At 55.7% G+C, this 18,681-nt stretch overlaps 5 protein-coding genes across 5 annotated transcripts; 3 read left to right on the top strand and 2 right to left on the bottom strand.

Moving 5' to 3' along the window:
* Positions 1 to 565: 565 nt before the first annotated feature.
* On the bottom strand, positions 566 to 3,401 carry SLS55_008837 (uncharacterized protein; the record flags this gene model as incomplete). Its single annotated transcript, XM_066780242.1, has 3 exons — positions 566 to 607; positions 672 to 3,081; positions 3,136 to 3,401. The coding sequence occupies 3 exons, from the start codon at positions 3,399 to 3,401 to the stop codon at positions 566 to 568; spliced, it is 2,718 nt and encodes a 905-aa protein (XP_066629471.1).
* A 722-nt stretch (positions 3,402 to 4,123) lies between these two features.
* On the top strand, positions 4,124 to 5,620 carry LIS1 (Lissencephaly-1; the record flags this gene model as incomplete). The annotated part of the gene is made up of 3 exons (XM_066780241.1): positions 4,124 to 4,161; positions 4,219 to 4,384; positions 4,442 to 5,620. 3 exons carry the CDS (start codon positions 4,124 to 4,126, stop codon positions 5,618 to 5,620), a joined length of 1,383 nt encoding a protein of 460 aa, XP_066629470.1.
* Positions 5,621 to 8,113: 2,493 nt separating this feature from the next.
* On the bottom strand, positions 8,114 to 10,989 carry SLS55_008835 (uncharacterized protein; the record flags this gene model as incomplete). The annotated part of the gene is made up of 4 exons (XM_066780240.1): positions 8,114 to 8,883; positions 8,933 to 9,126; positions 9,192 to 9,781; positions 9,829 to 10,989. 4 exons carry the CDS (start codon positions 10,987 to 10,989, stop codon positions 8,114 to 8,116), a joined length of 2,715 nt encoding a protein of 904 aa, XP_066629469.1.
* Positions 10,990 to 13,282: 2,293 nt separating this feature from the next.
* On the top strand, positions 13,283 to 13,849 carry CTU1 (cytosolic thiouridylase subunit Ctu1; the record flags this gene model as incomplete). Its single annotated transcript, XM_066780239.1, has 1 exon — positions 13,283 to 13,849. The coding sequence occupies one exon, from the start codon at positions 13,283 to 13,285 to the stop codon at positions 13,847 to 13,849; it is 567 nt and encodes a 188-aa protein (XP_066629468.1).
* Positions 13,850 to 15,423: 1,574 nt separating this feature from the next.
* On the top strand, positions 15,424 to 17,359 carry SLS55_008833 (uncharacterized protein; the record flags this gene model as incomplete). The annotated part of the gene is made up of 3 exons (XM_066780238.1): positions 15,424 to 15,444; positions 15,504 to 15,551; positions 15,608 to 17,359. 3 exons carry the CDS (start codon positions 15,424 to 15,426, stop codon positions 17,357 to 17,359), a joined length of 1,821 nt encoding a protein of 606 aa, XP_066629467.1.
* Positions 17,360 to 18,681: the final 1,322 nt, after the last annotated feature.

Genomic DNA, 18,681 nt, shown 5'->3' with positions numbered 1-18,681 from the left:
AATGTGCTAGTGCGCATAGCGTAAGCGTGCTTGCACAACTATCGATGATGATTGGGGCCGGTTAGGATGATGGTGGAAAGAACGTCGAAGGCGATAATGTATGGAGCACTGATACACGTCTCGTACAGTCAGCCACGGGTGCCTTTCCTCACTGACTGAAAAATCCCAATGTCTACTCTGATTCAAAAATAGACCACGCAATTCCGAGTGCCTGCGTAGAGTTCATTATTGTACAAGCAATGGCAAAGGGAAAACATTGCGTTCTTCCCCCTTGCTCTATGGCTCCCTACCCACCTCACAGTTTCCGGAACGCCTGGTATCTCATGCACCCACATCACCCCCTGATGGTTTAACGTTGCTCCAGGAGCTCATGAAAACAAAAAAGTACACGTGGAGAATCGAAGAGGAAGAAAAAGAGCCAAATAACCCATCGGGGAAAACATGCGTCATAATCCAGGTCATCCTGAGAGTCCAATACTTGTAAACGCCATCCCTAGAGTTGCGTCCCTGCTAAAAATGGCTGCGTGGTTCGCAGCTGGAGCTGAACAGACATTCAACGGCCGACTCAGTGATGTTGTGACTGCTGCCTCGCAAGGCCTTGCTTCGCCTAGAGTAGAGTTAAGTCAGCCAAACACGTATACAAGGCTAATGCACTCAATCGGCGTACGTACCTTCATGAGCTCGATCCTGGCCTTCAGATTTTGTGTAACTTCCGCAGCTCTCTTCCAGCTCTCTGCACCGTTGCTAGTGCCTGCACTCGTTGCCCCGCTTAGTCTACTACTGCCCAAGCTGCCATACTCGCGATCCTCATGACCGCCTGAGAAGCCAAGTGCCGGGCTGGCACGGCCACCGTAACCGGAGCCCGAGTGGCTGGACATGCCGCTGCCAGATCCACCGCGACGCAGCGGCGAGAGCTTGCTGCTGCGGGACCCGGAACGTGACAGACCATCACCGAAATTTTCCTTTCCATCTCCGCCCGGAGATTGGGGAGTGAAATTGCGGCGGCCAAAGCTGCTGGTATGTCCATGACTGTTGTGGCCATACGATCCGTTCATACCCACGTCATAGCCGCCATGATGCTGCTGTTGCTCGTGGTTAATCTCGAAGGGTGGTGGCGACGTGGCGCGCACTTGGCGCGACAGTTCACGCTTCAACCGTTCAACCTCACGCTGCTGTGCTTGGACGGTTTGCTCCGCGGCCTCTGCATCAGAACGCGCGCGCACTAGCTGTGTCTCCTTGGCCTTGATGGACAGAACATCCCGGGTGTGGTCCTCGATGAGCTGTGCGTTCTGGTTCTGGAGTTCGTGAATCTGTGAAGTCATCCGGGATTTCTCCGTCCTTATGTCTTCGTTCTGCTTTCGCAGCATCTCCACCTCCGCACGAAGTTCATCCAACTCAGCCTTCTCGACAGCACTAAGGCCAGGGGCAGGCGCCGGAGGCTCGGCAACAGGCGCAGCGGCGGGCTTCCCGAGAGGCCTTCCTGCAAGGCCACGTCCCAAGCCGGCCTTGGGAGCGGGCTTCGCCGCTGGAGGTTCAGGCTCTGAGTCGGAAACGAGTTCTTCAACGGGGGCAGGCGCTTTCTTGGGTGATGGAGCAGCCAGGCCTGGCTTCTTGAGTCCCAAGCGCGAACCAGGGGCAGCAAGGCCGGATTTTGGACCACCCAACTTCGAAGCGCCAGGCCGGCTGGTCGGTTTTGCAGCCAAAGGCTCTTCGGCTGGAGGTGACTTGGCGCGAGCTGCAGGGGCAGTTTTCTTTGCACCCGGGGCGGGCTTCTTTCCCGTTGGCTTCTTGCCAGCCGGCGCGGCAGCTGGCTTTGGGGGCGGTGCAGCCTTCGGCTTGTACTTGGCCTTCACCTCGGCGGAATCATGGAACTCCTTGATCTTGTTCTTCCGGATATCGTCCAAGCCTTCCAGATGAGGGTTCATGATACGATCACCCATGATCTTCCACAGTGTTCCAAGGACCTCAGCGCCCGCATCACGCTGCGTGGCTTGGGATTCGGTGAGGAGCTTTGTCGCACCCTCAGCAATGCTCTTAGTTTCTGGCGGCTGGGGCGCATCCCTGGTCGACTTCAGAACACGAATGAGCAGCTGGGTTGTACCAAGCTTGACTTGAGGGTTCTTGTGCTTGAGCGCCTCCATGATCTCATCCAGACACTCGCCTAGGCTAGTTGAAGCGACGCACGCCTCAAGCGCGGCGCCTAACGCATCTGCAACTGCCTGCTTCTTCTCCTTTAACCGCTCGAGCATGGGGCTAAAGACAACCTGCCTATACTTTCCAAAGCTCTTTTTCAATCCTTTGGCGAAAAGTTCCACGCAGTTTGCGGCAACGGTAGCGACGGTGACGTTGGCATCCTTCATGGACTTGGCAAGCCCGCTCATAATCTCATGAAAGGGGCCTTCTTCCATGGCAGGAACGTTGATGGCGGCGTGGAGGTCATCCAAGGCTTCCTTCCGATCCTTCCACTTCGACGAGCCGAGACGCTCCGAAAAGTCCTTGGGGACCTTTGCCATGACATCTACAGCCATGTACTCCGGCTCAAGGTCGATTTCAGCTTCCTCCTCGGCTTCAGCCTCTTCTTCATCACCTCCGCCAGCCGCAGCGGCGGCCTCTTGTGCCTCTTGCTGCGAGCGGAGAAGCCTCTCCTGCTTGGGCGCCGGCTCCTCCTTCACCTTTTCGAAGAGCTTATCCAAATCGGTCTGCTGGACAGGCTTGAGATCGCCCCAAAAGAGGGGCTTCATGGCTTCCTTCAGCCATCTGTAGAACTCAACAGTCAAGTTCTGGGCCTCGGCACGGACGTTCTTGTCGGCATGGCCGAAGACCTTTGGGAGAGCCTTCAGGATGGGCTTGGGCTCCACGGTCTTGCAGCCATATGCATGGACGATGGCAGTCAGGGCCTTCAGACAGGCGGCAATGACTTTGGGTTGTTTGTGCGACAAGATGGGTAGTAATTCTTCAATGACAGGGTCGGCTTTGTCCATTTCGATGTACAGCATCAGGGCCTCCTGTGCTTTCGCTTGGGCAGCGGGGCGACCGGTCAGGCCCTTCTCCACGATCGGCGCGATGGTCAGGTTCCGTGTTCTGTGCAACGTTGTCAGCCTCAGTCATGGATTTAAGAGCATTACGGAGCAGTACCTTGTGGTGCCCTGGAGACCGGCAATCTGGAGGTATGAACATAGTGCGCTGAGGGCCTCTGCTTGCGCAGCGACGTTGGAGTCTGCCACCGCCCCTTTCCACAGGCCTGAGTCGAGTGTAAACTGGCGGACAACGGGGTCGGATTCGCCCTGAGCTTTGTCGAACTCCTTGGTTGCTGCCTCATAACCCTCCTTTCTCACTTTCCAGTTCTTGTGCTGAAAGCGATCGGGGAGCGGCAGGGAGCTGAAGTCCTCTTCGTCACCCATCGTGAACGAGTTGGTGCGGGCGGGTTACTGCTGCAATCTGCGGGCAGCAGCGGTTAGCAAAGCAGGCCCAAAGAAAGCCGAGCCAGCTGCAGCGGCCGATCGAAGGGCGATTGAGCGGCAGCGACGGGGAATCCCCTCGGCGGGGTCCTTTCTGTGCGCCCGGACGTACCAGTGCTGTTGAGCGATGGGACAAATGGTCTGGAAAGGGTGCGAATGACCGACGGAGGTGCAGCAGCAGCGGCTGAAACAGTGCAGGCGCTGGGCGGGTTGTTGGGCGGGATGGGTGGTGGTGTCAGGTTGCGATGATGAAATGGTCGCAAGTGTTTTGAAGACAACAATGCGGCCCGTTTCGGCTGCGGGTGTTGGCGTTGCTGGGCGGACACCTAGGGCCTTGGGCTTCCACCACCCAACAGCAATTGACCCTGGCCCCGCCCTCCGCTCTCGAATTGTTCCTCCGCGCGGTAGCCCGGTTGCAGCCTCGCCGCGCCACGCACACCGCCGCCGCCGCCGCCGCTCCAAAGTGCGCGCTTCCTCCGCACTCGTCCCGCAGCAAAACATCCCCGTCGCTCGGCCGCACAGCCCTACCCGCACCGTCACCGTCCCAAACACCCCACGACACCTTGACCCCCCAAACACCTCCTGCGCCCGCGCACGCTGCCTGACCCCGAATCCGCCTCCCAGGGCGCACCGAGTGCCGCAGACCGGATGCGCCCATCGCCGCCATGAGTACGCTTTTGACCCAACGCCAGGCTGATGAGCTGTTCGTCCCCACCGCCTGTTACACACAAATGCACCATGTTCTGATATCTTGGCCCAGGCACAAGGCAATCATAGCATACCTCGCCGCCTCCGGCCACCCCAACAGCGCCCAGGCCCTGACCGACGAACTGGGCATCGGCGAGTCCTTTGAGGATGCCACCCGCAAGAAATATGAGGGGTTGCTGGAAAAGAAGTGGACCAGTGTTGTCCGCCTGCAGAAAAAGGTCCCGCTCCTCAAGCCTCCCGCTGCGACCTGTCTATACTGAACCCGTGCTGCATAGATCATGGACCTAGAGTCGCGGAATGCCAACCTGCAGTCCGAACTCGACAATGCCACTCCCACCTCTCTCATGCGCAAGAACACCGACCCTGCGAGCTGGCTTCCCAGGTCTCCCGCACGCCACACCCTCCAGTCTCACCGCTCCCCCATCACCTGCGTTGCCTTCCATCCAGTCTTCACCTCGCTGGCCTCGGGCTCCGAGGATACCACAATCAAGATCTGGGACTGGGAGCTCGGCGAGCTGGAGCGGACCGTCAAGGGCCATACCAAGGGTGTTTTGGACGTCGATTTCGGCGGCCCACGCGGCGGCACCTTGCTCGCTTCGTGTTCCTCCGATTTGACCATAAAGCTCTGGGACCCCAGCGATGAGTACAAAAACATTAGGACCCTCCCTGGACACGACCACTCTGTGTCCTCCGTCCGCTTTATTCCCAGCGGGGCAGCGGGCTCCCCATCCTCGGGCAATCTGCTGGTATCGGCATCTCGAGATAAGACTCTGAGGATTTGGGATGTTACAACCGGATTCTGCGTCAAAACGATTCGAGGGCACGCCGATTGGGTGCGAGACGTTGCCCCAAGCTTTGACGGACGTTGGCTCCTTTCTGCCAGCAACGACCAGACGGCTCGTCTCTGGGATTCCAGCAACGGCGAGCCTAAATGCACTTTTGTTGGTCATGACCACGTCGTGGAGTGCGTGGCACAGGCGCCACCTGCTGCCTACGGACATCTCGCTGTCCTTGCCGGCCTCAAGAAGCCTCCAGCAGCAAGTAGCTCTGCCGAGTTCCTGGCGACCGGCTCTCGTGACAAGACCATCAAGCTCTGGGATGGCCGCGGCACACTGATCAAGACGCTCACCGGCCACGACAACTGGGTCCGCGCTCTGGTCTTTCACCCGGGCGGCAAATACCTCCTGAGTTGCGGCGACGACAAGACTATCCGATGCTGGGACCTTGCACAAGAAGGGAAATGTGTCAAGACCATTGAGGATACGCATGGCCACTTCGTCAGCTGCATGCGCTGGGCGCCGAGCGTCCAGAAGGAGCCCCAGACCAACGGTGAGACAAACGGCGCGCCAGCGCCGCCCAATGGGGCCAAGAAGGAGGATCCAAACGCAAAGAACATCAGATGTGTTATTGCAACAGGCAGCGTTGATCTGAACGTCAGGGTCTTCGCATCCTAGTGGATCTCGACAATCACAGATCCACATCCGAACATATGCCGTACCACGGACCACGAGGAGGGAGAATGTGTATGTGTGGGGAGGCCAAGGCAACTGGATCACGAGTCTGACGAACTTTTAGAGAGGCAGAGCGAGCAAGAGCACAACGCGGAAGGCGAGTGAGATTCACGCTGCAACTCAACAGGTGCTGCTGCCGCTCTGGCAACCACCCTGGCAGTGCTATTTTTGCATACCCTCGGCGTTGGGTTCGGCGCAAGAAGGAAACTTGCTTCAACCGGGAGGACACTGGAGGGGCAGATATCTTTTTGGCCGTCTGTCTTGTTTGCACCTTTTTTTCTAGTCTATTCTTTTGACTTACGAAGACGTTTTAGTATGAGCGGAGGAGGTAGTTCTTGATGATGATGATTTCTGGAGTCACGTAATGCGTATGCAGCATTTTCTTATTCGTGTTATCTTGAGGTTCTCGTTGTCTTCGAGCATGGCATGCGTCTCTCGTTGTGCGATGCCTCCATCTTTGACCTTGTGTAATATATGTCTCCTTTCAAAATTACCCCAGCCTCGTCGTCGTTCAATGGCCAGTAGCATCCTGGGCCATGAAACAGTTCGCCCTTGTCAACTCTGTCACATTACTTACGTGAACAGTTGAAGACAACGTCCATCATTGATGCTGTCTATTTTCACGGCCTATATTTATATTCTGCTTGTGTACTTCAGCTGCCAACATACTAGGAAAGCTGGGCTCACGGCAGCGTGGACGATGCGTTTTCGTTTTAAATCTATGGCGTCTGCTTTCATACTAGCACACTGTTCTACTGGAGCCACTTAATGTGACTGGCGAAGGGAACATCACTGCGATCCCATAATTCCAATCGGCAGGAACTCGACAGTTTTGTCTTGTCCTGGAAGCGAGAGAAGAGTGGCGTTACTCTCAGGAATGCCCAGGTCTCTACTCGCAGCCCAGGGGCTTACAAATGGCCAGTGGATCTGATTCTTTGGTCCCGATGCATATTTCCTGTATGCCACTTACGGAGACCTCATACTATTTTATTCAACCAGAAGAAATTATCACATGTCCTCGATGCCGGGTACTCATTCACCTTGATTGTGGAGGATCTCCGCATCCAAACATATTTGTGAGGGCTTTCGGAAACATAACGAGTTTGGGAGAAACTCATCTTGCTAGGTCCGGCCCATGTGACCATCTCCATGCTTTACTGGATAGACTTCCCTGCCATTATCGAGGAAAGCTCTTCACGACTCAAGACCAGCTCTGGCAGTGCTTCTAAAGAGACAATATGAAACATTTGAGGAGACTGAAGCTCAGCTCTTCAACAACCACCCTCACCAGCCGCTGCTTGACGGTCTTAATTGTGGTGAATTTACGAGGGACCGTGCCGAGACCTCGGAGGAGGTGGACAGGGATCATGATGAGCACAGACTTGCGCAGACGCTGAACAACGATCGCAGCAGCACGGGCATCCTGCCGAAATTGTCAAATGTCCCTGGTGTATCGACAAATCGGGTGAGACTGACTTCCATGATCGGTCAGGCCTGCCTCTCTAGACAATACCGGAAATCCACATGTGCCCCGGAACCTGGACTGAGTAAGTCCGACCAGAATAAAATCGAACACGAAGCAACGAAAGAAATGTAAGCCTCACGGAGAGTCAAGCTTAGAGTCAGGTTTGAGAGGGCCTTGCAAGAATAGTTCACATGTGTGTGTTGCACCTTTGATCAATCATGGGAATATCGAGAGAACCCAACCATACCGTGCACGAGTATATACGCTATCCCTATTACTCCGATCCCTCAGAGAGCCACCTCTCCCATGAACCAGCCAGAAATTTGTCCTAGTGATGAATCCAGCTCCGGAAAAAGAAAACAGCCCAATCCCAAACCCCTCCCGATAATCAAAGATATAAACCTATAGAAATACAGAAAGCCTACCCACTCGAAGAATAGTTGTCGTTGTTGTTGTTGTTGTGGTGGTGGTGGTGATGATGATGATGATGATGATGATGATGATGTGATGATGTTTGTGTTCCCAAGCCTCGTCTCCGACGGTGCTCCTTCATGTGGTACGGCAACAACACCTACGCCCATCCACCACAACCAGCAGTAATGATCTCCTTAACTCAACGCAATGGTGCCATCTTTGGTCGTGAATCGTCGCGTGCTGTTGTTGTCGTAACATTCGTGAGCTTCGTGGATGTTGCTTGGCTGCCGAACGAAGAAAGCAAGAAACAAGAATGGAAAGACCTGAGGAGAAAAAAAAAAGCAGGACTAAAAAGGGCCCAGAGAAACAAGGAATTAGAGCCCCAACCGTTTGACTCCCACCTACCAACGTGCGCCTGGGAAAGTGATTTCGGACTAAACGAATAAGCAAGTGACCAAACCGTCTCTGGTTTTCTTAATGATCCAACACCGCCAATCATGCAGCAGCGAACGTGTTTGCCCGCCCAAGTTCAGTCAGAACAAACCATCATGGCCGCATCAGAGCCAGAAGTCTCCGGCGTTTTCTTTCCTCTCACGACTCAACCCCTTCTCCAATTCACTGCCAAAGTCAAGACCAGGTATTTCAACCTTGGGGGTCTCGATCTTAGGCGGCGCTTCTATCTTCTTTCGTGGGCTTGCTTTCTTGGGGGACATGATTTTGTCCTCCCTCAAGCCCATACGCACGTCTTTGACCTCCCAGCCATCGGCTACAGCAGCCTTGACCCAAGTTTTAAGGCCATCGTGTACTGCGCCGTAGAACTTCTCCTTGCAAGTGCGCAGTTGGCCACCCATGACTTTCTCAAACCCTGAAGCACGTAGATCGTAGCGCAGCTCATTGCGCTCTTCCACGGTCGGCAGGGAGGCGAGAATACCATTCATGAGGTCGAGGTGGGTGGAGACGTAGTTTGTTGCATCCCACTCTACGCCTCCAACGTAGGGGGCGGCAGGAACCGGCGGGCGCGGCTGAGGGAAGTGCTGTTGGGCAAAGTTCCGGTTGTCCATAGGCGCCCTATTTTCATCATGCTCCAGAGTGTCTGATCCGAAGGGAATCACATTCAAGTGATGAAGGAAAATCCAGAAAACCTCTTTGGTTACGTTGACGATTTCCTGACACCAGATCCGGTAGGGCCTTGGCTGATGCATCTCTAGAATGAATGGAACTGGGCGGGCTTCCTCGGGCTTTTGAGGTCCTTGAAGGTACTTCAGAATGGTACGAGCGCGTCCAGGAAGCTCCTCCGGGGTCTCAAGAGCGGAGCATAAATGGGCGACTTCATTGATTAGCAAACATCTTCTCATGACCAGGAGGACATAGCTTACACAAAAGGCTCATGATGAGACCGCGAGTAGTAAACTCGCTGGGTCCTTTGTGCTCCTCATCGAAAAGCATAGCTAAAAGCGCAGGAAACAGGGTGGATTCAATCTCGCATAGCTTTTGACATGCAATCTTGGTCGTACAGATCCCCTTGAGGCAAAGTAGAGACTCATGCAGGAGTGTGTCCTCGTGCTCCTCCCTGATAGAAATAGTCAGCAAACAATGGGATTGATTTCTGCATCTCGAAGCTTTTGCGTTACTCACCGCCACTCGATCTGCATGATGCGTTCGAGCAGACCAACGATCTCCATCATGCCGCCCTGGCAGATGAAAGCGTCGACCCAAGCAACTGTCTCATTTCTAAGCAGCAGCCTGAGCTTGTGGAGCTTACCCACTTCGACAAGTTCAGGCTTCTGAACTTTCCTGAGGTATGCGACAAACTCTTCTGGCGTGGCTGCTTTAGGAGCGCGACTGAAAAAAGAGGACCCAGTGGCAGAAGAGAGCGACTTCGACGACGGAGACTTCTGCGCGTCGTAGCTCTTGGAGGATCTGTCGGGTGGCGGCACTTCAGACTTTTGCTTCTCACCCTTGTCGCCTCTACTGAACGTAAAGGTCTTACTGCGCGGTCTCGGGCTCTTTGCCGGATCATCAGAGTCGGGAATGATGCGATCACTGCTTTGATCAGACGTGGTCCTCCGGCCGACTGTAGGTTTTCCCCAGATTGATGTTCTCTGCGGTGGCTCGACTGCTGACTTTGGCTCCTCGATCTTGTTTTTGCTGATGAAATCGGCCTTGACGCGGGTGTTCAGACTGCGCATTTTGGAGCGCAAGTTTTCGGGGATATTCCTAGAATCCTAATACGCCGTTAGCTGCGATCGGATCAAGCTGGTGGTTTTCTTACCAACACAGCCTCGAACTCCGCGTCGATCTGCTCCTGATCAAGAGGGGTCTCCGGCTCCGGCTGAGTGGAACGGCCGTTGATAGCCGCAACAGCCGCCATAACCTTAGAACCCCGTTTCGACGCCAGCGCTGTCTCCACCTGCCTTTTTTCTTCCTCACCCTTATGCTTTTGAGAATTGGCACGGCGCAGCGTTGACTCCTCTGCGGAGGGCCGTCTTGACTCTCCCCTCGCCTTCCAGTTGTCTACAAAGGTCTGCGCCTTGCCGCCTAGTGTCTGTTTTTTCTCTTCGCTCTTCCTGGATAATGTTTCCACGAAAGAGTGGGCCGAGGCACTCTTCGGTAGATACCACGAGTTGGGGCGGGACTTGGAACGCGTTGAGCCGCCTGAGGGGTGGCGCTGCTGCAAGCTGGGCTTGTCGACGTCGTAGAAGTTGCGCTGCTTGGTGGGCGTGTAATCGGCAGGGGTGTACAGGGCAATTTCATGCTCAATGTCGCGCTGGGCAGCAAGTGGAACGGTCGTCGTCGTGGTGATCTCGTGATAGTCTTCGGACGGACTCCGCGTGGAGAATTCAGCCCAAATGGGGGTGTGGGTCGGCGAAGTCGCAGAGTGCGGCGGTGTGGTGTTCTCCTTGTCTCTGCTGGGGTTGGCGTTGCTCTTCTTAGTCGACTTCGCCTTGGAAAAGACGGCAGAAAGGCTTGTGGAGGACTTGGGCTTTTTCATCTTGTCCTCGCTGCGCGGTCGCAAATAATCCTTTTGCTCATCTTTGGTACCTTCCTTCGACTTTTCCTTCTCCTTGGCGAGAGAGCGAAGGGAGACGGTGCTGAGGGTTTTTTTGTGCAGGCCGCGCATCTTGCCGTCGCGACCGTCCTTGGATTTCCGGGGCGACGCGGGGCTACTGGGCTGGTTGTGAATTTCGCCGAGCACGCGCAGCGCGTGAGGGTGGTCGGGCGGCAACACGGGCATCGAGGCCATTGCAGCCTGAGAGCTCCTGGGGCGGCGGGCGTCCTTGGGGTCGGGAACCGCGAGAGCGGTGCCGTCGGAGGGCGAGCGCTTGTGATTGAGGCCGGTGAGAATGGACTTGATGGTGGTCGCAGATCGATTGCGCCTGTGACTTGGGCGGTCTGGCGCGGTGGCCAGCCTTTGGCTGCCGATGGCACTCATGTTGCTGCGCTCGGGAAGTGTGAGCTGGTGAATGGCACGGGCGCGCGCGGTGGGGACGCGAAGAGGGTACGTACGCAGAGACGGTGTGCACCGGAGGAGGACGCCGGCGGGCGACAACGGAACCGAGACGGGTGGCAGCAGAGGGGAAAATCGGACGGAGAGGGAGACTTTAGTCTCTGACGCACATGTTCCTCGCTGGCGAGAGCAGGCAAGAGACCGCTCCGCAATGCTCGTGCGGGCTGGGGCGTCCAAGCGCGGTTGTTTACGCGGTTGTCATGGGCGATGGATCGGCACCCCGGCCAGGCGATCGCCCTCACCGCTGACACACTGACTAGGTGACGTCGCTAAGCTGCTGCGTGCCGCCCTGGCCAACCGACAGCACACCCGCCGGGCCGCCCCTACGTAGTAAATCGCCGTCTCCCACTCCCTTCCTCTGCACGGCGCTTTGACAACACACGCGCCCGGGTAATGGCCGTCGCACACCGACGCCTCCGACTGTGGCGCGCACTCCAGCGCTGCCCATCCACCCATCGCACGGCCTGCACTGCCCAACCGAAACAGCCCATCATCATGCGACAACCGAAAGGGTAAGGTGCTTGAGACTAATCTAGGTCAAAGAAAGACTGAGGAAGCATCGTCCGAACAGTGAGCGCAGCCCTCAACAACCCCGAGCTAGAAACTGCCACAGCCATGCCTTTCATAGCCCCGTCGCCGCCGCAGGGCCGACCGCAGTGTTCCGGATCTCAGACCCATTTCGATGACGATTTTTCGAAACGGACCGGCTCCCTCCTGCGTCTTCCCACGAGGTTCCCTTTACACGCCCGTCTAGCCACGTGTATTCCTTCCTTGTCCCCCATGGCCCTGCCCTAGTACCATGAGATCGGCGGCGTCTTCTCTCAGCTGTTCCTGGCGGACATGGTGCTGCCACCACGCTACGACGATCATCCAGAGGTGGACGGAGCTGCTTCAGAGTGAGTACTTGTATGCGTGCATTGGAAGAAGGGCTCGAGCTGGAGACGGCGTACGCCAAGCACAAACCCCAGGAACAGCCTACTTCTACGAGGATCAGCTGAGTGGGCTCATTTCTATTCCCTTGACCCCGAAACAGCCAGCTCTTATTCTCAGGACCATCGTAACGATCGGTATGAGAACGATGAGGGCCTGCGTAATAGACTGTGCGTGTGTTGCTCAACCATTGTGACGCATGTTCATCAGCAGGATCCATATCACGCTGGGCCATGATGATAGCCGCGATAGCAAAAGCCGTGAGGCTGAGCGAAATGACGAGATTGGTGGCAATCTGTAGAGCGGGAAGGTAAATTTTCCGAGTGTTCCTCCAAAGGATGAGGTTGAGGGCATTCCAGGTTGCGCTCAACGCCATAAGAGCCGTCATCTAAACAAACATTAGCTTTAAGGTCATACTTGGTATCGGGACTCACAGTGACGATGGCATGGTACAGGGGTGGGTCGGTGATCCGCGGATCAGTCAAGGTTCTTGCCGTCCACTCCCGACCGTCCTGTATGTGGAACCACCAAGTCCTCTCGTATTCCATGTCAAGAACGTAAAGCACTGTGACGAACAACGGCAGACCCATGATGACAAATCCTAGAGCCGCAAACGGGAGGAAGGGAGGCTCTTCGTCCTCTGGTGGCGACGTTCCAGATGGTTGCACCTCATTGGCCGGACGTAGTGGAATTTGCACCAATTGTGTGGCGTAGACAGGTGGAGAACGATGCGATCGTGAGGATAAGGATGTTGAACTCTTCAAAATCCCCTTCTGGCCTCGGGCTCGAGCCATGACTGCGGAATCACAAGAAACAGAGAGTAACAAGCGCTCGACGAGACTTGAACGAAGCTCAACGTGCGAGTCGCAGTAGAAGAAAGCCAAGAAGCACAGGAAAAAACAGAAGGACAACACAGCGGGTGTTTACTTCCTAGGTCATCAGGGATTAAGCGCATGATGCTTTGAGTCACACCCATGCGGATTTGGGGAGGCAGAACCAGGCTGGTCAGCATAGGCAGGAACGCGCTGCGCGTCGCAGCACGACTCTTTGGTCAGTGTAGGCAGGTACAAACGGGACGGCGGCAATCTATTCTGATAGAGGGACATGATGAAGGTTCAGTGGTGCTAGACGAAAATGGAACATCCAAAAGCGTACATATGGCTAGGTATCAGTTCATAGTGCGCAACAAAAGTCGTGGCCGCTTTTGGGCGCGGCGCCAATCCGCGTCGTGAGAAATGTCATGGCCCGCGGTTCCTCCGCTACTCAAGCTCCGAACATCACGACCGCGATGCCACCCTCGCTATGCGCGCTGTGCCAGCGCAACCGCGCGCTGATTCTGCGGCCCAAGAACCACCAGAAACTGTGCAGGCTCTGCTTTCTCGAGGTCTTTGAGACCGAAATCCACCACACGATTACGTCGACGAACCTCTTCCAGCGCGGCGAAAAGATTGCGATAGGCGCGTCCGGTGGCAAAGACAGCACCGTCCTCGCCAGCGTCCTGAAGACCTTGAACGAACGGTACGACTACGGCGTCGAGCTTCTACTGCTCAGCATAGACGAGGGCATCAGGGGCTACCGTGATGACAGCCTGGAAACTGTCAAGCGCAATGCTGCGCAGTACGATATGCCGCTAACGATTGTTGGATATGATGAACTATATGGTTGGACCATGGACCAGGTAGTCGAGCAGGTTGGGAAGAAGGGAAACTGCACATACTGTGGCGTTTTTAGGCGTCAGGCTCTGGATCGAGGTGCTGCGCGCTTGGGCGTTAGGCATGTGGTCACAGGCCACAACGCAGACGATGTCGCGGAGACTGTACTCATGAACTGTAAGGTGCCTCAAGATGCTCGTTAACTTCCTTCATAAAGCGCAAAGTACTTGTGCCATATCGATCCTCGCGCTAACACGCTGCAGTGCTTCGTGGCGACCTCCCGCGGCTGTCTCGTACAACGTCGATTGTGACCTCCACTCCCTCTGCTGCGCCTCCTCCGCCCGGTCCTGATGGTGGAACTGCCGTTGACCATACCAACATCAAGCGCAGCAAGCCGCTTAAATATGCATACGAGAAGGAAATCGTGCTATATGCGCACCATAAAAACCTCGATTACTTCAGCACAGAATGCATCTATTCCCCCGAGGCTTTCCGTGGCAGCGCTCGGGCGCTCATTAAGAACCTTGAGCGTGTTCGGCCGAGCGCTATCCTTGATGTCGTCAGAAGTGGAGAAGATATGGCGAAGCTAGTTCCGGGAGGAGATGGTGACAAAGCCTGTGGCGGGAAAGGATGCGGTCCTGCCGCAGCAGCGCTCCCCGACGAGGATGAAGGTGGTTGTGGCAGTGCTCAGGGACGTAGCACTGGAGGTGAACTGGCGAAGATGGAACGCGCACTCGCGCAAAACGATGTTGCAGCCGCTGCCGGATTGGAAACAGAGGTTACGCTGGACACCGTCGGATCCATTTCCAAGAACAAGCACAAACACCTGAAAACCGGGGCCAATGGGAGCATCTCAGACAGGCAAGCGTCGAAGAAAGCGCCAAGACAACAGAGAATGGGAAAATGTGCCAAGTGTGGCTACATCTCAAGCCAGGCAGTCTGCAAAGCCTGCACTTTGCTTGAAGGTCTGAACAAAAATAGGCCGAAGACTGCCATTGGAGTCAACCCGGAGATCGACGCGGAGACCGACGCGGAGACCGACGCGGAGAAGCCTCTCCAAAAAGCCATAGGGGATATTTCGATCAGCGCAGAGTGAGCAAAAGCAAACGCAAATTGTCTTACTCAGAGCCTCAAGCGCAAATGCCGCTGCAGCTGTCAGTCCTCTCTGTAGACTTGACAGAAAGCCTTTTGGCTGCCTATGAGGCTGTGTCATGACGGGCCGAAATGCCGTAGTCGAGTGTGCGGTGCCGGGCCTCGTTGCGACCTCCATATTCTCCCGCAACCCATAGTTGACGATCAAGTCTTATTCCGCCCCCTACAAGGATGGCGCGGGATGGTCATAGATGGAGGAAGACGTTCGGTTCGAAGAAAGTTAGTCAATGGCGTCACGGCATCGCAGCGAGGGCAAACGCCCCATAGGGCCAGGGCTCGAAATGAGGTTGGGATGCCCGCGCGGCGGCAGCTATCCGCAAAGCTGTGACGTGGTAGCATCAGATAGTGAGTGATGAGCAATACACTTGTCACGGCCATTGCTGAGCGAGAAACTTCCAGTCGGTGCCCTACTGTGTTAATTGGCAGCGTGGTCGCGGTCACACCTGCCATGTGGAAGGACCTTCTTCGCAGCGGCGACCACTTCCCTCCTTCCTCTTCAAACCCTCGGACGCCAACACTGGTGCACCGCTTCACCTCAGCTCCTGCACCGCAACTCGCGCCGCCCGCTCTTTCCTGCCAGCTACCCTCGGTGTCGCGCAGACTCGGGCTCGCGCAAACCTGCGCCATGAAGCTCAACTACAAGAACGTAGGCCTGCCTCACTCAGCTCAATGCAAAGAGCAATGCTAACACTCGTGCTGCTTCAGCGAAAGTCGGATGGCCCTAAGCTGGGTCACATTGTCGCCAAGGACCTGGTAAGTGCAGCCATCCACCGTCGCCGAAAGCTTGTGGGCTGACTGTCGCCATCCAGCGAAAGCAAACCAAGCATTGCTTTGCGAAAGATGAGCCTAGGCCGGAACCTTCACCTCTCATGCTCGACCTTGATGGCAAGAATCTCACCGACGAGGGGTTGTTGGCCATGGTAGAAGGCCTTAAGGAAACTTTGGACACCCGCGATGGGATTTCTGCCAACAAGCTTGAGGAGCTTCATCTCAAAGGGAACCAGCTCACTACCACCTCTCTCCGTGCTCTCGCTCCCGTTATCGAGCTCGCCCGGTTCGAACTTGTCGATATCGATCTCTCTGATAACAACATCAGCGTGAAGACCAGCGAGGAGGCTAGCGACTGGGAAACATTCTTGAAGGCTTTCGGTACATGCCGCATGCTGAGACGCATTGATCTAAGCGGTAACAGACTTGATGGACCACGTCCGTTTGAGATACTCGACCGAGTCTACTCACAGCAGCCTCCTGTTGATCCCACGCAGCTTGAGGACACCGAGACTTACGGCATTGACCAAGAGCCTGAGATGGAATCCAACAGCGACATTACTGAGCTCACAAACCGTTCCCGGAACATCAATATTGCATCAGCCACGGACGATCCACCGCTGGTGAACGATAACATGTCTGCTGGGACCGTACTCAAGCGTCGTGAAGGCCTCCGCGCGATTCCGTACATCATCCTCAACGACACCGCCATGACCGATGCTGGCGCACTATTCTTCTCATACATTCTCCAAAGACACTTCTATCCTCAGCAGCTCATGTGCCCTCTGAAGCCCGGGCCTCAGGCTGCTCAGCTCGACGAGTATCGGCACAGGAATCACTGTTGGGGCCTGGTCTACCTTCCGAACGAGAACCTGACAGATACTGGTCTTCGTTTGTTAGGAAAGGCGGAAGATGCGCGCTCAGAATTTGCGGGCATTATAGATGACCATGGACTCACTGACTCCATTGGCTCTTTCGTGATGGTTGATGCAAAGCAGGCAAATTCGGGTCTGAGGTACGTCACCACGTCATGCCATGATATTTCTGAGAGTGGTAAATCTTTGGATCCTTTATCTAACACTATGTCTCATAGGAGGGTCTCCAATGCTTCATCTCTCCGGAGGCGCGCAGATTCTGCTGCAGAGCCTGGCAAGAAGCACGCTATCGCTCTGGATATTGAGAACTACCGGAAGAAAATCCAGCGCAATATCCTGGAGGAGCTGGATTACGACAGCATTGACCTTTGGCGCTGTGCGGTGAAGATGCTCACCTATGCAAAGGTCGTGATGCTGGGCCATGAGCAAGGGGATGATTCCCCATTGCCCCAGGTCGACAGGGCGGATCCGATCATGCAGATGATGCAAACGCATCTGTTCGCCTGCCACATGACAGCCATACCCTCGGCCCATGGGGATCCTGTTCTTGCAGTCACTGGGACTACACCGGAGTTCACTCAGCTCGACGTGGATGCATGGCCCAGTCTTCCTACTCCTGCTGGCAAGTCTGCGCCTCAAAGGGCGACAATTCCCGTCGCGATCAGAGAGGAAAATGGCTACGAGCGTGACTCCGATCTCCTCGGAGAGATTCCCGAACACGTGTGGAAAGATATTCTTGTTCAAGCAGCCGGCGGTCATCAAATCCTGTCGAACGCACAGCAGAACGCCATCGTCGGTTACGCTCGGGGTAGGACTACAGTCACGCTGGAGAAGAGCGAGCTTGGTAAGCCAAGACCGTTCAAGCTCTGGTGGATTCTGGAGCGCATGGGCTGCTTGGCGTACGAAACTAAGGATTGAGGACGGTAAACTCGGGGCCAGTATCCGAAACCAGCGGAATTGTGGTGGCATTCTAGGGTTGCAACACAACGATGGGGGAGGTTCTCTAGGCGACTCGAAGAAGAAGCTCTTCAGCATTGAAACTTTTGCTAGCAGACCTAAGAGACGATAGCAAATAAGAGTCACATTCGTCAATATCCCTGAGTTTAAAAGAGTGTCTGTATACCGTGTAGATGTCGGGGAAGATCCGTGCGCCGCATTCCAGGGTCTCGGGCTTCCAAAGTAACGGCGCCCTGGTAATGACGTACCCGCCACCACTTTCTTTCTCAGCCCTACAATCCAACCCACCATCGATCTACTGACCATTCCGCCTTGCCTCCAATACGTACGTGCACCGGCACTCCTTAGCCTTTTCGCCGTCCTCATCGCCCTCTACGCCGACTGCGTATCCTTTGCCTCCTGTCGCCCACCATCAGCGCCCTCAACATCTGCGACCGCCGCCACCACCACCCAGATGCCCCGCAACAGCACCAGCACGACTTACTCGAACGCGACGCCGACAGCGGCGATCCCGTCGTCGACGGTGCCCTGGCCGCGCACCTTTACGGACGGGCTTCCGCTGCCGAAGCTGCTAGTGTTCGACCTCGACTACACGCTGTGGCCGTTCTGGGTGGACACACACGTCACGCCGCCGCTGAAGGCGGAGGCGGGCGGGCGAAAAGTCAAAGATCGGTATGGTGAACCGTATGGGTTTTATCGGGACGTGGGGGGCGTGCTCGTGGCGGTGAGTCCTCTTTCCCTTTACCTTTCCCCAATAGAGCGAGAGGCTGACGTGAGGGGTCCCACAGGCACACGACAAAGGCCTCAAGATCGCGGCGGCATCGCGCACAATGGCACCGGAGCTGGGCCGCGAGATGCTGTCGTTGCTGCGCATATCGACCGGCAGCGGCGGCGAGGAGACGACGGCCAGGGGGGGCGCTAGCGACAACAAGAACAGCGAGAAGGCCATTTCGTTTTTCGACTACCTGCAGATTTTCCCAGGAAGCAAGACGACGCATTTCGCGAAGATACACGAGGCGAGCGGGATCGAGTACGAAGACATGCTCTTCTTCGATGATGAGGCGAGAAATCGGAACGTTGAGACGCTGGGGGTGGTGATGTGCTTGATCAGGGATGGGGTTACCAGGGATGAGGTGGATAGAGGCGTTGAGCTGTGGAGGAAGAGGAACAGGAAGGGGGACGGTCACGGAAACAGATCATGATTTCACGAGAGAACGTGAGACGGGGCGATTGGCATTGGATGCATGCTGGGTAGAGGACGATAGAGAAAGGCAAGTAAATGA

The sequence above is a fragment of the Diplodia seriata genome (assembly GCF_021436955.1).
Source record: "Diplodia seriata strain FDS-637 chromosome Unknown scaffold_9, whole genome shotgun sequence".
Classification (NCBI taxonomy): domain Eukaryota; kingdom Fungi; phylum Ascomycota; class Dothideomycetes; order Botryosphaeriales; family Botryosphaeriaceae; genus Diplodia; species Diplodia seriata.
Note: the sequence above shows the minus strand (reverse complement) of the source record. Positions and strands in the feature narration are given on the sequence as shown.